The 20,212-nt window shown below is 31.8% G+C and overlaps 1 protein-coding gene across 1 annotated transcript in view; it reads right to left on the bottom strand.

Moving 5' to 3' along the window:
• Positions 1 to 19,749, bottom strand: part of LOC117176242 (protein Wnt-1-like) — a 161,029-nt gene extending 141,280 nt beyond the window's left edge. Inside the window, exons 1-2 of the mRNA XM_033366389.1 lie at positions 19,323 to 19,749; positions 15,783 to 16,084 (exon numbers count right to left, since the gene is read on the bottom strand). Coding sequence (XP_033222280.1) covers positions 15,783 to 15,856 — 74 coding nt within the window. The 5' untranslated portion in view covers positions 15,857 to 16,084; positions 19,323 to 19,749. The remainder of the gene's footprint in view (positions 1 to 15,782; positions 16,085 to 19,322) is intronic.
• Between the last annotated feature and the right edge of the window lie 463 nt (positions 19,750 to 20,212).

Below are 20,212 nucleotides of genomic sequence, written 5' to 3'. Positions count from 1 at the left end.
AAATTTTACCGCGATTTCGCTGGAAGCGGGTGCAATTTTCCAGATTAGCACCCGCTCCCGGCGAAATCCTGCGGTTGTCCTTATGACAAATTTTTAATTATACGCACATATTTAACACGTGAGCTTAATGATTATGGACACTCACCTACTTCAAATTAATTCTTTTCCGAAAAAGCGGGATTTTTTAATTGATTTGCGAAACATTTTGAATATCCCTAAATTATAATTTTTTATGTCAATTATAAGTAATTAATTCTACAGGTTACCTATGCAATTAATGTTTTAAATATCTGAGAAGGGAGTTTTTGTTCTTAAATACAAATGAAACTTTAATATTTGACCTGCGTCCATTAACATAATCTTCAAATTCATCAATGTATAGTAGGATAGGATTGTTCATTTTTTAGCCAAACATTAACTTTCAAATCTTAAATATAAAATGATCTTCGAAACTATCGCGGACATGGTTGGTAATACTGCACACAATTTCAAACACATTTTTTTCTAAAAGCGAAACAATATTGATTGCAAAAGGAAAAAAAATCTTAAAAATTTCCGGTATTAAACAAATTTCCTGGTATTTCCCGCTTCACGACCTTTTCCTGGTGCTTAAAATTCCAGACTAATTCCTGTTTTTCAATTTCAGTGCGCAACCTGTTAATAGAAACCCTTGGGAAGTATATAAATATTGATAAATTCCCTACTGAAACTTTATAAGATTAAATCAACACTTTAAAATGACGAAGCATAAATTCGCAGATTACAGCCTACTTATAGTTAATATCACTCACTTCCTCACTCCTCTCTCTTTATCAACTGAATGATGCAGCAGCTCCTAATTAACTATAATTTCACGTTTTTTCCCCAGTGTAAAACGTAATTAAATCAGGCGAGCATTCGAAATCCTCCCACGGGAGCCGGTGGGTAATGAAAGAAGCGATTTGAGCGATTCGAGGGGAAAAAAAGGTTGTAAATTGGCAATTCGTCGAGTTTGATTTTACGTCAGCAGGTTTAACGATTAGCCGTGTATCTGGCGAGTCCAAAATCTCCGTGCAAACAGAGCAGAGTGATCTGATGAGATCGAAAGGGAAAAGAGAAGAGAGCTTTTACAAGGGATAATATAACGCGGGACCCTCGAATGCCTTTTTTTACGATAGCACAAGATGGCGTGACCATATAATATATTACGGGACACTTTATGTTGGTCTTGGAAAACAAATTCGATGGGGAAGCACCGAAGTGGCAATGCCCTCGCAAGAAGCCTATGGTAGAGTAAAGGCCACACCAGGGAAGAAACGAATACAGCCTTCCGCCATGTTGCCGGATCACTATAACCATATGACTATAGGTACCTTGCCATGGAATCCATTAGAAGCTTATGGGAATATTAAAAGTGGAAATCGTGAGCTAGCCTAACGAAATCCCCGGTTTTATCGATGCTCGCCATTACTGGGAGTATGATATTCAACGTGGCCATAAATTGGATTTTATATTCTATATTTTACTGCTATCCTCTGGTCTGACTCCCTTTTTCTTAATAAAATGCATTCCATAACGAAAAATCGGTTTTATGAGCAATAGAAAGTAGTCGAAAATATATCTCGTTTTCTTCTGGGAATAACTCCTATAAAAGTCCCACCACATGGAGTTTTAAGTGTGTTTTCCAATCGCAGTTTAAAAAACTCAGTTTGTATCATGCTCCACGTTAAGAACAGCGAAAACAGCATAAAGGTTGATCTAACATTAATTAAACTTTATCTGAATTTAAGACTGTATTGTGAAATTCAGATAATGAAGACTTACAATCCCATTTTGATTACATCGATCCATATACAAATTTTTCTAAATTTAATTCAAATCAACTTTAAGGTGTATAAGGATAATTGCCAAAAAATATGTTTTCGACATAGCTATGAAAATGTTGTCTGCAGGCAGATTATCATTTTCTAAAGAATTAAATTGTTACCCTTCTTTGTTACTCTTTCACTGGTTGATTCCCTTATTTTTTATTGAAAATATATTTTAAGTGTTTTCATGAGAAGGGGGTCATTCACAAAATTCGTGATACGTCTTTTGAAGTATCATTCTCCATGTTAAGAGCAATGGATAAAGTAACACGCGGGAGGGGGGGAGCAGAAGTTCCTGAAAAATGTATCACGTATTTTTTTAATAGCCCCAAGGTGCCATTCAGTACGAGATAAATCAATTGTTGCAGATTAGGCTTGGGTATTAAAGTAATTTTTTACTTTCAGGTTGTAAGAACAAACAAGCAAGCGCTACCAACCAAACAAGATAATCAAATAAAATCATTCGCCAGTTTTTTTATCTATGATCGTTAATAGCAATGACTGTTATGGTTGCATGTCAAATACGACACAGTTTGAAATCGCTAAATTTGTAATACATATTGAAAAAATATCACCTTAAAAATATTTAAAAAATGGTTTTCAATAACAGTTCTGAATTACTGTATTTTACTTTATATTGGATAAAAATCTTATATAATATATGTTATGGCATTGCTACCTTTAAAACGAATCTTTCTGATATCGAATCGCACATGTACATGTTAAGTTTCTTCATCCGCGGATTCGACGTAATCTCTGAACCGCCGATCCTTGGAAAAAAGCACATCTATATTTATTAAGTTTTCAAGTAAAATTAATTATAGTTAACCAAGAATATGATAATCATTAATTATTATAAACAATTAAACAAATATAAATAAATATTATATAATATAAATATAATAATAATTAATAGTATAATATACTACAATATAAATTATATTCACTGAAATTATATTGTCGTAAATGAAAAATAGGAAAAAAATGCATTTACATTATTTGTACAAAATTTATGATTTATTTGATTTATCGAAATTCACATAGTAAATATCTCCTTTCTTATTTAATATTATTTGGTGTTGGAATTTGCCGTTACGCTTTAGAATCATAAGTTGTATTAAGGATAATGTTAATGTTAATTTTAATGTCAATGTTACATGGTTTTGATAAGCAATTAATCATTAGACCACAGTCTTTACACTTTTTTATTATACTTTGTGCTTATACAAAGATTTGCACGATAAAAATGATTAATTTTGTATTAACAAAATTTAACAATTATTCGTAATTTAATTACAAATCCTAAATTGCATATATCCTCCGCGAATATTTACAGTTCTGCATATAAATAATTAAAGTTAACAATTTTGTTTTGTTTTAATGAATAGAACATATGCGGTTTACCCAAGAACGGTACTTTTCTTTTCAAAAACTCTCATAAGTTAAATGGTAGAGATATGTAAACGCGTTTCATTGAATATTTCGGTTTGACTACAAATGCAGTTGAATAGTTTCTTCATCAGAACGGGAGTATACTAAGAATCAAGTGAAATCTGTTAAACGAAGAAAAATATTTGCAGCGACCTACTTGCAATGTCTAATTAGTGGATTTCTACCCGTTGTCAATGCATTCTCTATAATAATTATATTCCGAATTAAATTTACGTTAACATTTGTATACATACAGCGTGTCCCAGACTCAACTGTCCGGACTTATATGGCTTCATACAAATTTAAAAAAACCTAAAATTCCTTTTTCAACAATCAGTTGAACTTTTAGTTTTTGAGTTATAAAATATTTAGGCTGGACCAATCAGAAGCGCGGTATAAACAGTGAATATCTGTTTATACCGCGCTCCTGATAGATCCAGACTAAATATTTTATAACTCAAAAACTAAAACTGAAACTGACTTTTGAAAAAGGGATTTTCCATTAATTATTTTTATTTTTATACACCTGCATAAGGCCGGAAACTTGAGCCTGGGACACCCAACATTTTACAACCTTCAGTGTTTCATCATCAAAGTACTCAATAGTATGAAATAAGCCATTGCTATAGTTAAAAGATTATATAGTGTAGATCCTTCCTAACTGCCAAAGTATACGAAAATGAGTACAATATCTAAAGATAGTAACGTCCTTGGACGTTCTACTCATCCTCTGCGCCCATTGAGACATTTGATCAGACAGACGTGTTCTTTTCGCGAATCAGTAGAAGACTTTAACAGCCTCATAAACCCAAAACGCGCCATCGCATCAAGCGTGAATCGTACATCGGAAAGACGTCGAGACTTTTTGTCGGTTCTTTATTAGGTACAATGGTTGTCGAGAATGAAACCGGAACAGATCTTTGCTCGCGACGAACCATTCGTCAGCCGATTTTTAACCGGTAAGAATCTCATTGACACGCAGAATCGTAAAGTGCCTTCAAAATACACTTATGCTTTAATCACTTTATGCACGCTCCAGGCGACTTAAGACTCTTCAAAACATTTTTCGAACAAAAACTTTCTTTACGGATGACCTTCACGTTAAAAGCCCCCCGAATTTAACCGCATTCAAAGGGACAATGTTTGTAATTTTCTAAACATCCAAATGGAGATGTTTCAGGTGCTAAGAGAATCAAAACTGAAATGCCTTTAATTTTGAGAGTCATCACATTTACCATATTTCAATAATCAAAGTACAACATTGCCCAGAAATTATAAAACGGTTATTATTGAATTTGAAAGTAATCAAATTTCAATTTTCGAATTCCTGAAATTTAAATGTCCACTCAAACTTTAAATAAAAATTCCATTCCAGATTTGCTCCCGTATAATTATTCTTAATGTCTAATACAAGTGTCACCAGTTTAACTGCAATCAATCAACTTCATACATTTTTTTGAGAAATCCTTAACAAAGCATCTAAGTTCTAAGAGATCTAGAAATGGCTCAAAAATTCGGAATTTATCGTTTTTATTCAGAACAGCGTTTCTTTAAAGAGTGACCCAAAAAACCCTATTTTTCGCCTCTTTTCTCGACCTTGTAAATTTGCTTCCAAATTAGTTTAAACAAAAGGTCATGGTCATATTTTAAAGTAGAGGAAATATGAAAGTGAGCATAGGTTTTATTTCGGCCACATGACGAATGAAACTTAGTAATTGACATTTTGTTCGATATCTTACAAAATACTATCAGTATCATTTCTCGAACTAATTTTTTCAGTTTTTGTAATTTTCCGCGCAAATAAATAATGTAAATGAGTATTATTAGTTATTTAAGAAAACATCTCTTATTAATCACAATTAATTAATGCTCCAATAAAAGCGCAATACAAAAATTTCAAAATCTAGTATCTGTAGAATTTTCATTCTTACCTTGCAGAACTATTGGCTTTTAGATAATTAAAAACTTTTAAAACAAATGTACAATGTTTTGGGGTAAAATCTAATAGACGTTAAAAAATAACTATATATAACAAACAAATTGATGATGCCCACATTTTCTATAATTCTGAATTAGCAAAAAAAACACAGGAACATTGGACTCTTTTGAGCATGATAGAGTTAGCTGATAAGTCTGACTGGTTGTATCTCTTTAGAAAAAGCTATGCTGAACTTGAAATTTTTTCTATTTTCAAGTATCACGATAAGCTATTCTTTCAGCCAATTTGGCATCAAATTCACGAGATCGATAAAAGAGACGAAATTTTGGGTCACTCTTTCAGATAATAACTTTCCTGCAGAATGCAAAATTCCCAACGTGTTCTAGGAGCAAAAAAGATTTGTTCAAAAATTTCAAAGTTTATGGTTTGTGGCTTCCTGACAGTTACTTTCTTGGAAAAAACATTTCTGACGTCCCAGAAGCAACTAGGCATTTCTTTATACTGCTCGCAAAAAAGGTAGGCTTTTTTTTCTTTATAAACATTATTTTTTGAGAGGCTTAAGTATTTTTGTAATCCGGTGCAAACTCTGAAATGTAATTTAAGGTAATCCCTTGTAATCTTTAACAATTCCATATAAACTATACAATGCCTTGTTATTCATGTTATGTTCTATAATTCAATGTAATCTCGTGAAATCCCATGTTATCTGGTATAACCTGGGCAATTTTGTGTAAATTCTTTTAATATCTTGGTACATATTAGGTATTTTCAGTTCAACTATTAGCTAAATTCACTAATATCTTAGTACCGAATCCCATGTATTTGATCCATTGTTTTCCCTTCATCGCTCAACGAAGTGCAGTTGGCTGATGGTTGAAGTGAAAATACCTAATATAGTTAACATTTTTTTAAAATTATTAAATTAAAATTTTTATTTTAGACACGAAAATAAGCGTTTTTGGCACCCTATATTCACCTACCAAAACTAACAAAAATAAAACATAAATTAGTTGATTATGGTATGAATTATGGTATGGACTTCATATTCCTTATATCGAATATTTTCCTTTTATCCTTCATCACTGTTTAATTATCAAATTAATGGAGTAGTTGCATAAATATTTTTAGATGAAATATTTTTTAAATACTGCATAATGTTCTAAAATACATACATACTTCATTCCTGAGAAAACAAAATCTTTAAAAAGGACGTGGAAAACCGTATTCAAACAACTTTGCAAACTTAACACATCACACTTCCGGCTTCACAGCCAAGTAGAAATGCCTCATTTTTACAATTATTCCACAAAAAATTCAAAAAGTATACATACTTTTAAAATTTGTCATGCTTTATTAAAACTTAACATTTTTTTAAACAATTAGTAACAAGCAACTGTACGAAAAAATTAAATTACGAACAAATGTTGTTAGAATAATTATTTTTCGTAAATCTTAAAATTTTCTATACAAAATTATTTTTTTCCTTTCAAAATGCAAGACTGATGATATCCTTTCAATTCATAAAATCATATACAATTTTTTCCAGATACCTAATTTTTAACAAGAAAACTAACTTTCGAAAAATTTAAATGTCAATTATATTTCTGTATTAATTCCGAAATTAAACTTTAAATTTTCGCAATAATACGAAACTGCCCCTTACATTATTGGTGATTTTGATATCTCTTTTTCAAGTTACGTTTTTCACTTTTAATCCTGTTAAATCCTGTTTAACGTAATGTAATCTTTTGTAATCTCTTTAAATCCCATATAATCCCATGTAATATTATGTAATCCCGTGTAATATTATGTAATCACATATGTAATCTCACGTAATCCCATTTTTTTAATTCCTAAGAATAATGTTATCATATAGCTTTTGCTGTATAAGTTACAAACATTGGAAAGCTTAATAATATGTAGCTAAATAAAATGTCTTTCTTGTGTTAAAAAAATGTTAATATTTGTTTTTAATATGCAGCGTCATGAATATTTCATCTCCTCCCATCCAATAAAAGATTTATACAGATTTTACCCCATCTAAAGCATTCTTTATTAAAGAGCCTCTGAAAGCGGATTGCGTAGAATAAAAGATCGCACAAGATCACAACCATTGCTCGGCAAAAGTTTTCATATCCCTCTGAATCGTTTCAATTCTCCATAAGGTGAAATCGCTTGCGTTTCCTGCAATCTTCTCTCTCACTATCCATGCATGCAACCAAGATTATATCTCGAAAGCTCGTAACTGACTATTCGTGTATTCACACGCGTCTGTAGACCAAATGGTCGAATATATGCATATACAAAACGTGACAAAGAGGATGAAGATGCCTTTTAAGTTTTAAAACGTTGAAGGAACATAAAAAATGGCCGTAACCCAGGAATGGGAAGGTGTGCTTTGGCCAGCTTTGTCGCAGAATAGCACCTTTATTAAGCGCGCACCGACCGCCAGGACGCATTATAGTTGCACGCGCGCCGACTTTACGAGGGCGATTAAAAATCGCATTAACGCCTTTCTCTTTTTCGCTCTCTCTCTCTCTCTCTTGCTTGTCTCTCATTGACTCTTTTCCTCTCCTCCTTTTTCGCTTCTTACTCTCTTACTTCCACCCTGGATTCTCTCTTCTTTACATACTTTTGTCTTTCTCTCGCCGATCGTTGATCGCACAGCGCGGAGAACGAATCTGAGAGCGAATCAGAGAATGATTTCAGATTTCAGGGACTCGAGGATGCGATCTTTGTACATGTTGGACAGGTGCGCGTATTACGATTATGGTGCCCTGGGCTCAATTTGCATAAAGCTGAAAGGGTTTGAGATTATCCGTTGCGTGATATGATATTTGAGGGCCTTCACTTATTGAAATCACTCAATTCTGGTTTATCCAATTATTAAAAACTAAATAGCGGCATTTTCGATTGACGACTGGGTTAAGCTGTCGTTTTTTTTGTTTTTCTGTTTAAAATTATCCATGACTTTAAAATACAAAGTTTAATGTTTCCCTCTAAAGCAACATAACACAGAATCAAAGTAGTCAGAGTGAGTTAAAAGTACATTTTTAATATATAAATAAACCTATAAAGTGTATGCACTACATAAATATTTCTCAATTTTTACAGATTTTTAAAAACTAGAAAGTTTCAGCTCAAAAACTTATGGTAATAATTTGCAGAAGCCAATTTTTTTTATATAAATATTTTTAAAGCATGAACAGTTTCATCAGTCTAGAAAAATTGCAACTATAATAATTGGCAAGACTTTCTAAATTTATTTCGAATTTATGAGGCCTATGTAGGAATGAGTTATTCTCTTACATAACCTACATAATCTCTTCATCACAAATTTTTTAAGGCACAAAAAAAATTTTTAGTATGAAGGTGGTTTTTATTCATAAAAATTAGTATTGTTGATGCACGAAATAATCTCTTTCGAGATTTTTAAAAACATGCAAGTGCGAGCGTAACGCGTTTTACTTTAATGAACAGCTAACTTCAATTCCTTGAATACTGAGGGAAAAACAATGGGTCATATATATGCGCATGGATTATTCTCCATTTTTTTTCCTATTTTGCTAATATCTTCATAAAAAATAATTTTTTATGTAAGTGTATTAGAAAAATAGTTTTTATGTCGTAAGAACTATTTAATGAAATAATAAAATGATAATAATTATTATTCATTACGAAGATACTACAAAAACAAAGTTTTGTCCCACTCATTTGGTCCATTGTTTTCCCCACAGCACTCAACGAAACGAATTTAGCTGGTGCTTGGAGTGAAAATACATAATTATTACAAAGTATGTGGTACCACTTTCGATTACATAACTAATTAATATATAACAAGGAATGCAAGTGGTAGACAAAGTTAAAAAAATAGTTGAATTTTCAACAAAAGAATGAACTTTTAAGCAACAAAAGTTAGATTTTGTATTGGCTTCTATTAATTTCATTGTCATTCAAGCGAAAAATGTGAAAAGGGGAAGTTATTTTTAAAAAGTCCGAAGAAACAGGAATTCTTTTAAAAAGGAGGAAAGAGGGGAATATGGAGAAGAGTGTAAAGTCTGCAATAAGATTTCAGATTAAAATAAAAAGTTGCAGTTTATTTATACGTTATTTTAAGTCTAAAACTAGAATATTTCTAAAAGAGGACACCCGTTGTATCTGTGGCATTCATTTGCAATTAGCTCGCTGCGTGGTTTCAGGGTTGGTGGGGACAAAATAAGACGATACAGAAGGGAAAAGAAGAAGCATAGTGGTATCCCAATATACAGCCAATATACGAATATACCATACTACCATAGCATAGGGCTGATGTTAGCCGCCTTAAGGATATATAGTGGGGGCGATTAATCGACCAGGGAACCAGTTTGTCAGAAATAAAATCTCCTCAAACGATCGCTTGACCGCCGCTGCCATCAACGGGCTCCTTCCTATCTACTACCAACTACTTTACTCTGTTTCAAAAGCGTGACCGGGACATGCCCTCCTCATCCCACGCCATTCCATCCCTTATTATAGTCTTATGCTTAAATCCCGATTCGATTGCCAGTTGCCACAAAAAGACCAGATACGTCATTCACGTCATTCACATCTCTCTCTCTCTCTCTCTTCTCTTTTCATCATTTAATGTTTTAAACGATTTTGACGTGTACCTTTTCTCCTACAAACGGACACACCCCTCATCGTTATTTTGCCATTCTCTCCATTGAAAAACGACATCAAAGGATGCTGCTCTTAGGCGTGTCTAGAGTCTAGTTCATTCAGATATACAATTATCAGAGTGTGAACTAATTCCCTCTTTGGCTCCCACTAATTTTAAAAGCAAATACACACGGAGAAATAAGTCTGATAATCTTACAGAATGGTGACGGGAGTGCGTTTTTTTCTGTTACAATGTTTAGGGATATTCCATAAACTGCGTAAGAAATTGCAGTCTATTTTCGACCTCCTCCCGCCCCCCTCTTTGACTACCACAGTTTTGCCCCCCCCCCCCCCCACTAAAGTAACGTAGCTGTTATTTAAACACTCTTTTAACATTTCTTTTGCGTTTATTGTGAGTTTGCAGAAACCCAAAATGCTCCCAAAGAAGGATAAATGGAGCATTTTTCGCGAAAATAGAAGAATCATTTGTTTTAAACTCGTTTTAAATTACCTCTATTCTTTTTAACCAAATAGTTGCATTAGCAATAAAATAGTTGTCCATTAAAAAAAGTGACAATTAAAAAATATTGTCTGAACTTTCAACCAAATATCTAATTAAAGTTGTTCGTTATATCAACCAAAATAGTACAGTTTTTAAACATAAATGAATTCTAACTGAAACAATGAATGCTTAACCAAAAAGATGAATTTCCAACAAAAATGATTAATTCTCTAAACAAAAAGACGAATTATCAACAAAATTAATTAATGTTTTACTAAATAGGTTTCAACCAAAATAGACTATTTTTTCCAGAAAAAATTTAAGCACAATAAAACATTTTTCAACAAAATAGTACAATTTTTAAAGAAAAAATATAAATTTTTGAACAAACAGTTAAACTTTTAACTAAAAAGATGAATTATATACCAAATAGTTTAATTTTCTACCAAATCGTTGAATTTTCAAGCCGAAGAATGAAATTTCTATACAAAACAGTTAAATTTTCAAACCGAAAATGAAATAGTAATATTTTTAGGTAGAAAGATTAATTTTTAACCAGAAAAAAAAAACTTTCAACAATATAATTAAATTTTGAACAAAAGAGATACATGCTTGTCTAAAATTATGAATCTACAAACAGATAAATTAATTTAAAACAAAGGATTTAAGCATCCAACCAAATGGTTGCATTTTTAACTAAACATATGATTTTTTAACGCAAAAAAATGAAATTTTTTACCAAAAAAGGGGAATTTTTAATAAAATACATGCATTTTTAGCCGAATAGTTGAATGTGAACTATTTTATTGAAAATTCATCTGTTTTGGTACAAAATTTTTTTTTTGCGTTAAAATGTCACTATTTGGTTGAAAAATAATTTTTTTTTGTTAAATATTCAATTATTTCGTTAAAAAGTCGTCTTTTTGGTAGAATTCGACGATTTGTGATTAAAAAAAAAATATTTTTGAATAGAAATATCAATTATTACATTTTTCGTTGAGATAACATCTTTTTAGTTGCCAACTCAATTTCGAATTCACTCAGAAACATCAAATGAATTTATATTTACAGTATATAGTCGAATTTTTAACTAAACAAGAAAAAGGGGAAAAGAAAAGTTTCTTGAAAACATGGGTATTTGTACCAAAACAATTCAACTATTTGTATCGCAATTTCGGTACACGTAATTAATAGTCTTCCCATGTAAAACTTTTAAAAATGAAAGGCGTTCAAATAAGCAGCTTTGAAAATTCAAGCATTGCAAATCGAGGGATTCAAAAATGAATAGCTTTCGACTTCAGAATCGGTTACAGTTAAAAGCGTTCAAATTTGGGTCATCGAAAATTCAAAGCCTTGCGAATTAAAGAATTTAAAAATAAATGCCTAGCGTTCCTAAAATTCCGTTTCGCCAATTTTGAAAACCTCAAAAATCGAGAACATTTAAATTTGGGGGCTGTGACAGTTAAAAAATATTGGAGAGCATTCAATTTTGGGAAATTTAGACAGCAAACAGAAAAGCGTGCATACACTTGAGGAAAAAAAAGAGACCCGAGTAAAAAATAATAAGTAATTGAAAAGAATGAGGACACTAGGTAGATAAATAGTAATACAAACTAACAAAGTACAGAAACTAATGTTTCGGATATTAAAAGCCTCTTTAGCAAAGAAGTTCTTACTCCCGTCTGTTCTCTGAGCTGGTGAATTATTTGAAAGTAGCCCCTTACGCTTACAGAAAAGGAAATGTCTTTTCCCTGCCCATTTCTTTTCTCTTCTAATCTTTTTGAAGGAAGGAGGATAAGTCTAGTCTAACTAAAAGAGGATAAGTTATTTCTTGTCCTCGTGGATTTTTTCCGTCTTTATTCTTTTTATTATTCTTTTGCCTTTTACTCCTCGTTGACTTCATTATGTCCCTCCAATCTCCTTCCTTTTCAGCCTCGAAAGATTGAGGACTTGATCCACAATTATCTGATAGGATGAGTTATTTCGATATCGGCAAACAAATCAAGAGAGGTTTTATCGTAAAACTGCTAATGAGGCGATTCAACCAATTAGAAGGTTTATCGGCTGCTCTCCATTTATTTTATTTTTTCCATATTGTCCTTATTATTTTTTATAACAAATTTAATTATTTCAAACTTAATAGTTTTAAACAAATCCTATCTAATAAAATGTGTGGAATGAAATTCTCGGAAATCTCGCACTCATTGTTGTTCAAAAACTGATTGGCTTTTTATTACTTGAAGTTGTTTTATATACCTTAAATATGAAATTTTGTAAATTAAGTCTATAAGTAATCTCTTTAATTGATGGAGGGCTGTTTTCACCAAAAATATCTCAAAATTAACAGAAGGATTTTTTTAAAGATATATTGCCTTTTTTTTAGCATTTTGTATTATTTAAAAATGTAGTTTTTTTTATAGTAACACTTTTTTCATTAACATAGATCAAAGTTGATGCAAGTACATAAATGATTCCTTGACTCGAGAAGAATCGAATGACCTACAATATTAATGCTTTTTATTAAAGTGTGAAGATGTTATGTTCATTTATCTTGAATAAAAAAAAATTGTATAGCGAAATTTTTCTCAGTTACACCATTTAAAGTTTAGGCAAGAATAAAAAAAAAGAAAACATTCTTCAAGCGCATATATTGCTATTTATTCATAGTGAGGAAGCAAAGTGCTCATCGAATCAGCTATATCAAATTGTAAATACAAAAAAAGAGCAAACACCTGAGGTCAAATTTACAGTTAGTTTAATACTATTAAAATGAATAAATTATTACTTATTGAAAATTAGTGCTTCTCGCTGGAAATTAGTGATAAATACAGAAAATTCAATTTTGAACACTTGAAAACTGATGAAAAAAAAAACAAGTTTGTATTAAAAACAAGTGTCAAAACTGTAATATCTATTACATAATTTCATACGAGAATTTAATCAATAAACATCTCAGTGCATAAAAAATTTTAAAAATCGATTACAGACAGACAGACAGACACACACACACACACACACATTAATTCTGAAGTTAAGGTATCAAACATGTTGCCCTTGCTTATCTTTTCCATTATTTAAGATTTGAAATACAACATTTTCGTTTTGATATCGATTTGATATTTGAATTAAAAAATTGTGTGAGACAAAAAAAGTATGCGCCTAGCGCCCGTGTGCTTTCCAGTAGGCTATCATTAAAAATAGATCCCCTTTTGTTTTCTCAACCTTTCTGTCCATTTCATGTGGCAGAGTGAATTGTTTTCACTAGAAAATGAACTGAGTTGTTTTCATTTGTCCGAGGGCACATTGATTGTATTCAATTTGGCAATGGAAATTCGATAGGGGAAATAGATATTGGTTCGATTTCATGCGCTTGATTTCCCAGACGAAATTTTATACCTCTCGTGGCTTTATTTGTTTCATCTCCATCAAAAGTTTTTGAAAAATTTAACTTCCAAAGACATAAAATTCCTGTTCCACATGTACTAACAAACAATTTTACATGTATTATATATTCAAATAATTTGTCTTTCAACCAAATTTGTCAGAAAAATGTAAGCTATTCTTAAACTATTAAAAAATGTTAGATTGTATTGAGTTTTATATCCGACGGTCAGTAAGAGAAAATGTCCAAAAACATTTCGTGTCAAGAATATCCGTTTGTACGTTTTCTTTTATCTGCCTTGAGAAAATTACTTTTTGGAGCAAAAGACCCTCTATATTCTATAACCCTGACCCTCCCCAATTTACAACCGTCTGGGTTTGTACCGGGGGCGATTCAGACGATAGAAATCCCCGTTGAAAATAAAAAGTGCTGTACGTATAAGGTATTCGTTTCTCATTATAAAGTGCCCAACTGAAAGAACAGTTTCAGGCTTTAAAAAAAATTAATAATGCTGCTGCTGTTGACAGATTAAAAATGAATTTAGATACAATCATTATTTCAACATCGTTATAAAAAAGCAATGTGTTGAAAATCAGGGTGGCTGCCAAACTTCATTTTCAAAATTCCCCGACTTTTTCTTGAGTTCTCCCTGAATCAGTTTCCCCCTTTCCTAAACAATTATATTTAAAGACCAAAATTCTAATCTTGTAAAATTTGTAATATAATCTTTCATGAATGGAATAAATTTTTGTTTAATTTATTATTATCAAGTCTGCTACATAGCCTAATTTACTTTTATGTGTACACTACAGGTCCCATAGAAGCCGGTCCGGTTTCGTTATTCGTAGAGCTTCGTAGAACTCTTGCTTCGGAAGGGCCGCGGTGCGCGAATACTTATTCACGACGTTTACGTGTCAAAGGGTACAGATTTAGCAACAAGGCCAGTACAAGGCAATCCCCGAAACTGTTATTATATGGGACTTTGAATATATATACATTCATTAAAATATTTAAAAATCCTGTAAAATACTACGACTTACTACAGAAAAAGCGATAAGCGGGTATCTTGAGAGATATTAAAATCCCTTCAAATTATTGAAATCCTTAGAAATCTTATAAAATCCCTTGGAATCTTTTGAAATATCCTGAAATCTTATAGGCCCTATTAAATTGTTACATAAATTCCGAAATTCTAGCAAATTCTTTAAAGCTTCATGAACATTTTTTTAAATACTTTTAAATCATTGAAATTTTCTGAAATTCTGCAAAAATGCCTTGGAGTCTTAAAATAACCTAAAATCTTTTGGAATCCCTTCAATTGACTGAAATATATCCATAGTTCCTTGAAATATTTAACACTACCCTGCATTAGATAATGATCATACAGTAGGTAATCATTAATTTAAAATACTAATGTATGTAAAATATTTAATTTAATGTAATTAATAGTTAAGACATGATACGTAGTAATATATTAAAATTAATTATTTTATTTGTATTTATAATTAAGGATTATCTACTGGATGTAACATTTATCTACTGTAGGGTGGTCTCTGCTACCCTAAAATATTTCGAAAGTATTCAATAGCATTCAGAAATAGGTATAGATGTGAATTTAATAGTACATTGGGAAAAAAGTGTCTACAAGTGACTCTATGGCAATCGTGATTATTCTTGACAGTTACTTTAAGCGTTTCTTACAGAAATTCTCTGAATTTTGCATTTATTTTTCAAAATCCCTGGCTGTTACCTGACAAATAGAATTCCCTGATTCTTCTCCGATATCGAGATTTTCCCTGACCTGCGGCCACCCTGAAAATGTATCAATTCAAACCAGTTTGATAGATTTCCGAGCTGAATTGTTTGAACTTTAGAGGCAAAACAGAATGTCCACATTCTATACAAAATTTAGAATTTTATTGATTTATCACGGTCAATATTGAAAGATGTCCACTTTGGAAACTAATACGAAAAGATTAAAATTATTGGTGTTAGAAATGTATGAATTATATTATATAAAATTAATTTAAATTAGAGGCTTACCACCAGTTCGCCCATACGCCATTCCGGCCAGCAACAACCAGGAGGACGAGAGTTGTAATTATCGCCGGACGCATCTTCCGACTTGAAACAATCGGCTTTTTTCTTCTCTTTAATCCTCCTCCTCAACCCCTTCGATTCTCTTTGGAGCGCCGTTAGCAAGGTAGTCACTCCGAAAGAGAAAGAGTCACCCTCCTAACCTCGCATTATCGCGATTCGATCTTCTCGAGGCATCATCCTCAACTATGTGATTGAAATTCGATCTTCAATTTCCGGATTCGAATCCGCCAATGAACGTTTCTTTCCTGCAATTTTTCCCATGCACTATTATATACTCTTTCTCTCTCTCTTTTCAATGTTCTCTATATTTTCTATTTCAGGATATTAATCCCGATTAAATAAAAATGATCCTAATTATGATTTAATAAGAGTTCACTAATTCCAATAGTCATATAATTAAATAATGTAGTTATAAAAGATAACGATTAAAAAAAGTTGCTATTAAGTGCCTGTTTGCGAGTAGAAAGTTATGTTCAAAATAGTAAACTTTTTTGAAAATGAGTAGTATAACTTGAAACCAGTTTTCATTCTCTAGAATTCTCTGAGGTACTTAGCATCAGATTTAGAATTAACTTTGAAATAAATTGATAATTATATGTACATCAAGTTTTTTAATATATAATATTTTTCTATCATTAAAAACATAGAAATGGTTGAAACGGAATTATTCAGGAGAGCAAAAAAACATTCTATATAATCGAAACAACTATTTAAAGATAAAACAAAAGTTTACTCCCGAGCTGAAGTGCTTCTGAATTAAGGCCAAAAAAGTATAATTTACCAAAAACATCCAGTTTCAAGCTATAGAATCGTATATATGGGGAGGTTGCATAAGAATAAAAACACAACATAATGTATTTCATTTGTAAGAATTTCGTAAGCAAAAAGCCCATTTTCAGAAAAAATCTTGGTCATATAGTTAAGTACTGCAACATTTCAGTAAGAAATGTATTATGAAAGAAAAAACATGGTTTTTTATGAAAAAAGTTTTAAAATCACTAAAAATTATTATTTTAACAATAGTCTTTGGAAATGAATTTGTTCTTACTGTAGGTTCTTATTTTTTTCAAAATGGCTGCATTTTAATGCATGATGACTGTTTTTTTTCAGGACAAACATTCCCAGAAACTCTACTGTTTTCCATTTTTATTAACTTAAGTGAATAATTTTCAAATATAATTTAATTTCAAAGTTGGAGACATTACAGAATTACAGCTGTAGAGAAAGTTTTTCCCCAAAGAAATAAGCCATCATTTACTGAAATTCAAACATTTTTCAAAAATTGGTAAGAAGCGATAATATACATAATACAAGTTTCTGTTGCAAAATACATGGTCAAAATAAATATTTTTACATTCTCATGCTAATGAGAAGGTATTGGTTTAATGTAAAATTTGCCTCACTCTGTTTTCATCTGATCTCCACGTTTTGAGAGCAACTGAGTAAGAAAAAACACTTTTACGAATGGGTCTGTACGTATGTTTGTAGCAGTAGTAGTAGGTACGATAACTTCCGAAAAAATTATCAGATTGGATTGAGCTTTGGCACACTGTTTTAAAGCAAAAAAAAAAAGGAAGAGTTCGTTATTCAGCTTTTTGGGTACAAAATAAATTAATTTTTTGGACAAACGACACAAACTACGAAAAAAATTAAAATACAAAAGTTGTTTAATCCAAAAAGAGCTACAACATTTGTTATAACTCATTTTTTTATAGGATGCGTAGTTTTCGTTTTAATCGTAAAAAATGGCATTACAAATAAAATAAAAAATTGTGATAAAAGACACAAGGTACCATAAAATGTTTAATAACAAAAATGTTAAAGTCGAAGGAGCTTTATAAGATAAAGTGAATTCTCTTTTACCTTTAACAAATGAGAATTCACTATCACTCAATTCCAGTTGTCAATTGTTAGACCATTAATTTTAAATGCCCTGTGCAAAGATGTGAGGGGAGTAGAATGCCCGAGCTCATAGCGCGAGGTAAATACATTATCGAGCGCGAAGCGCGAGAGAAACATATTATCGAGCGCGAAGTGCGAAATCCAACAGGTGCGCGGAGACTTCTTTATTCAAAATGACATCTGTAATATTACTTTGATTCTTAAAATCATAGAACTATTTTTTTCAGAGATCCGATTTTTGGACAACACTCTTTAACAAAACTTAATGCTTGTTTCTATGATGCACGAATTATAGATTTAATACATAAACAGATATTTAAAATATTTGAATGTTGAATGAATATTTTGTTCATTTGAATGTTCGAAACTTCATGGATATATTTTCTTAAATAAAAAAGAAAAAAGTTTAGATCTCCGTCTGCCTCATTATACAATATTTGAAACAAGTAAGTGTTGCATTTGCAAGATTTGCACTGAATAAACAAATAGTAGTTTAGCATGTAAAAGCAGTTATATATAATTTTAAGTAGAGGTTCAAGCCAGGAATTTATTCGGAGCGCAATTAGAGCGTAAAATCGTTGACTTATTTACGGGTGGCAATGAACTGTTGTTTCGAGCATAACTCGTTAAAATTGAAGAATACTAGATCGGAAATACTAAATCTTGGAATAAACAATTTCTAAATTCCATTCAAAAGCTGCTTTTTTTGGATTGAAAAACGAATTTACAAAATTTTTTAACACTTGCTCCAAACTACTTGGGAAGCTCAGTTTGCTTCTAGAGTAAAAAGAATTTTTACTCGTTAATCTTCAGATTTAGAAATTGCTTTCGTAGATAAAATAGTAACACTGTATTTTTGGATAGACAGTGTAACATATATTACTTAGTGAGAGAAATTTGATCCAAAAAATTATAAACTTGATCCAAAATAGTAAACTATTTTTGAATGTATTAATACATTTTAATTCATTGCCCCCCTAAGCAGGAATTTAATTTCACTAATGAAATTTATGGTGTTAATCAGAAATTTTATTTTATATGAACACGCAAAACGGATACCAGATAAACTTTCTTCCTATAATCAATTAAAATTGGGTTGATTCAAATTTCGATACCCTAATAATGAAGTAGATTTACGACAAAAATTTAGTAATTGGTTTAATATTAACCACAGTCTATCGGGGGGGGGGGGGGGGGGGGGGGGGGGTCTATTTCGTATGTAGCTTTCAAATGAAATCTGAACTGAAAATAAGATCATCAGAGTTAGATAAAAGTAATTAACAGAGATTTGCAAGCACAACTCCAAATGAAAATATCAGCTCGCCTCAATTTAAAACCGGTTGTGATTACATTCAATTAATCTACCTCTAAGAGCATATGCCTAGAAATTTACTCCGAAATAAATTGAAATAACTGGAATTGAATTAAATCTCAACTTGAATTGCAACCTGAAATTAAATTGAATTAACCCGAGATTAAATTTAATATAAAACACTTCTCCGAATTCCGAATCACTCTTTCAGAAGTCCATTGGATAATAAAAACTGAAAAAAGTCAGCCATCCTTTTTTTCAAACAATACCTTAAAACATTCGCTCGGCAGAATAAAGTCCCTTTTTCTCTTCTTTTGTTCCAAGATAACAAGGACGAGGTTTCGATCTCTCCTGACTTCGAAATAAGAGAGCGAGAAAGAGAGAAAGAGCTATTAACTTCTCGACTCCCGGAATCCTAACAAAACACGTCGAGAAATCACCGGTTGTATCACGTCAACCGAGAGGAACGACCCGCACTATTTTTCTTTAACAAAAAACCGAATCTCCGCGCGACTTATAATTTCAAAATAATAAAACTCTTCCAATTTTCCGACAAAATCGGCCAAAGCTGAAAAGTTTGGAACTGGTTAATTTTTTTCGTTTTTTTATTTTTGAGTCTAATGTCTATGAAAGACAAACTGTAAAACACGTTTTAACTTGCGAAAAATGAGAGCGTTCAACTTCCGCACAAGAGGTGTTCGCCGATCGGCGCTCGCGTTCAGACTGTGGCCGGCTGTCACGAGGAACGGGCTTTGGGAGGCGGAGCCTCTCAGAAAAATGAGGCATGTGATTGGTCCTCTGAGGGGAGGGACTCGGGGGCTAATTGGATATTTCGGCACCCTCTGCGCATCACCGATACAACGCGATGTAAGAGCGATATGTGTAAGAAGATACTCCCTCGCATAATACTTTAATATACACGTGTACTGAGTAGAAACTAGTGCCAACTAATCAGTATGGTGTAAAAAAAATATGAATAAAAAACAGACGAATTCATGGAAAAATGTAGTTGGCGCTCTTCGAATACATTTTTAAAATGAGAATAGATGGAAAAAGCAGTTTTTTTTTACTGTACACCTTATTCGCAAAGAGCACTTGTAAAATTAACTGCCTCAGTCAAAATTATAAAAGTGGAAGTTCAAAATTATAAAGTAGAACT

This window comes from Belonocnema kinseyi, chromosome 7 (assembly GCF_010883055.1).
Source record: "Belonocnema kinseyi isolate 2016_QV_RU_SX_M_011 chromosome 7, B_treatae_v1, whole genome shotgun sequence".
NCBI classification, from domain to species: domain Eukaryota; kingdom Metazoa; phylum Arthropoda; class Insecta; order Hymenoptera; family Cynipidae; genus Belonocnema; species Belonocnema kinseyi.
This window is presented reverse-complemented; position numbering and strand designations above follow the sequence as displayed.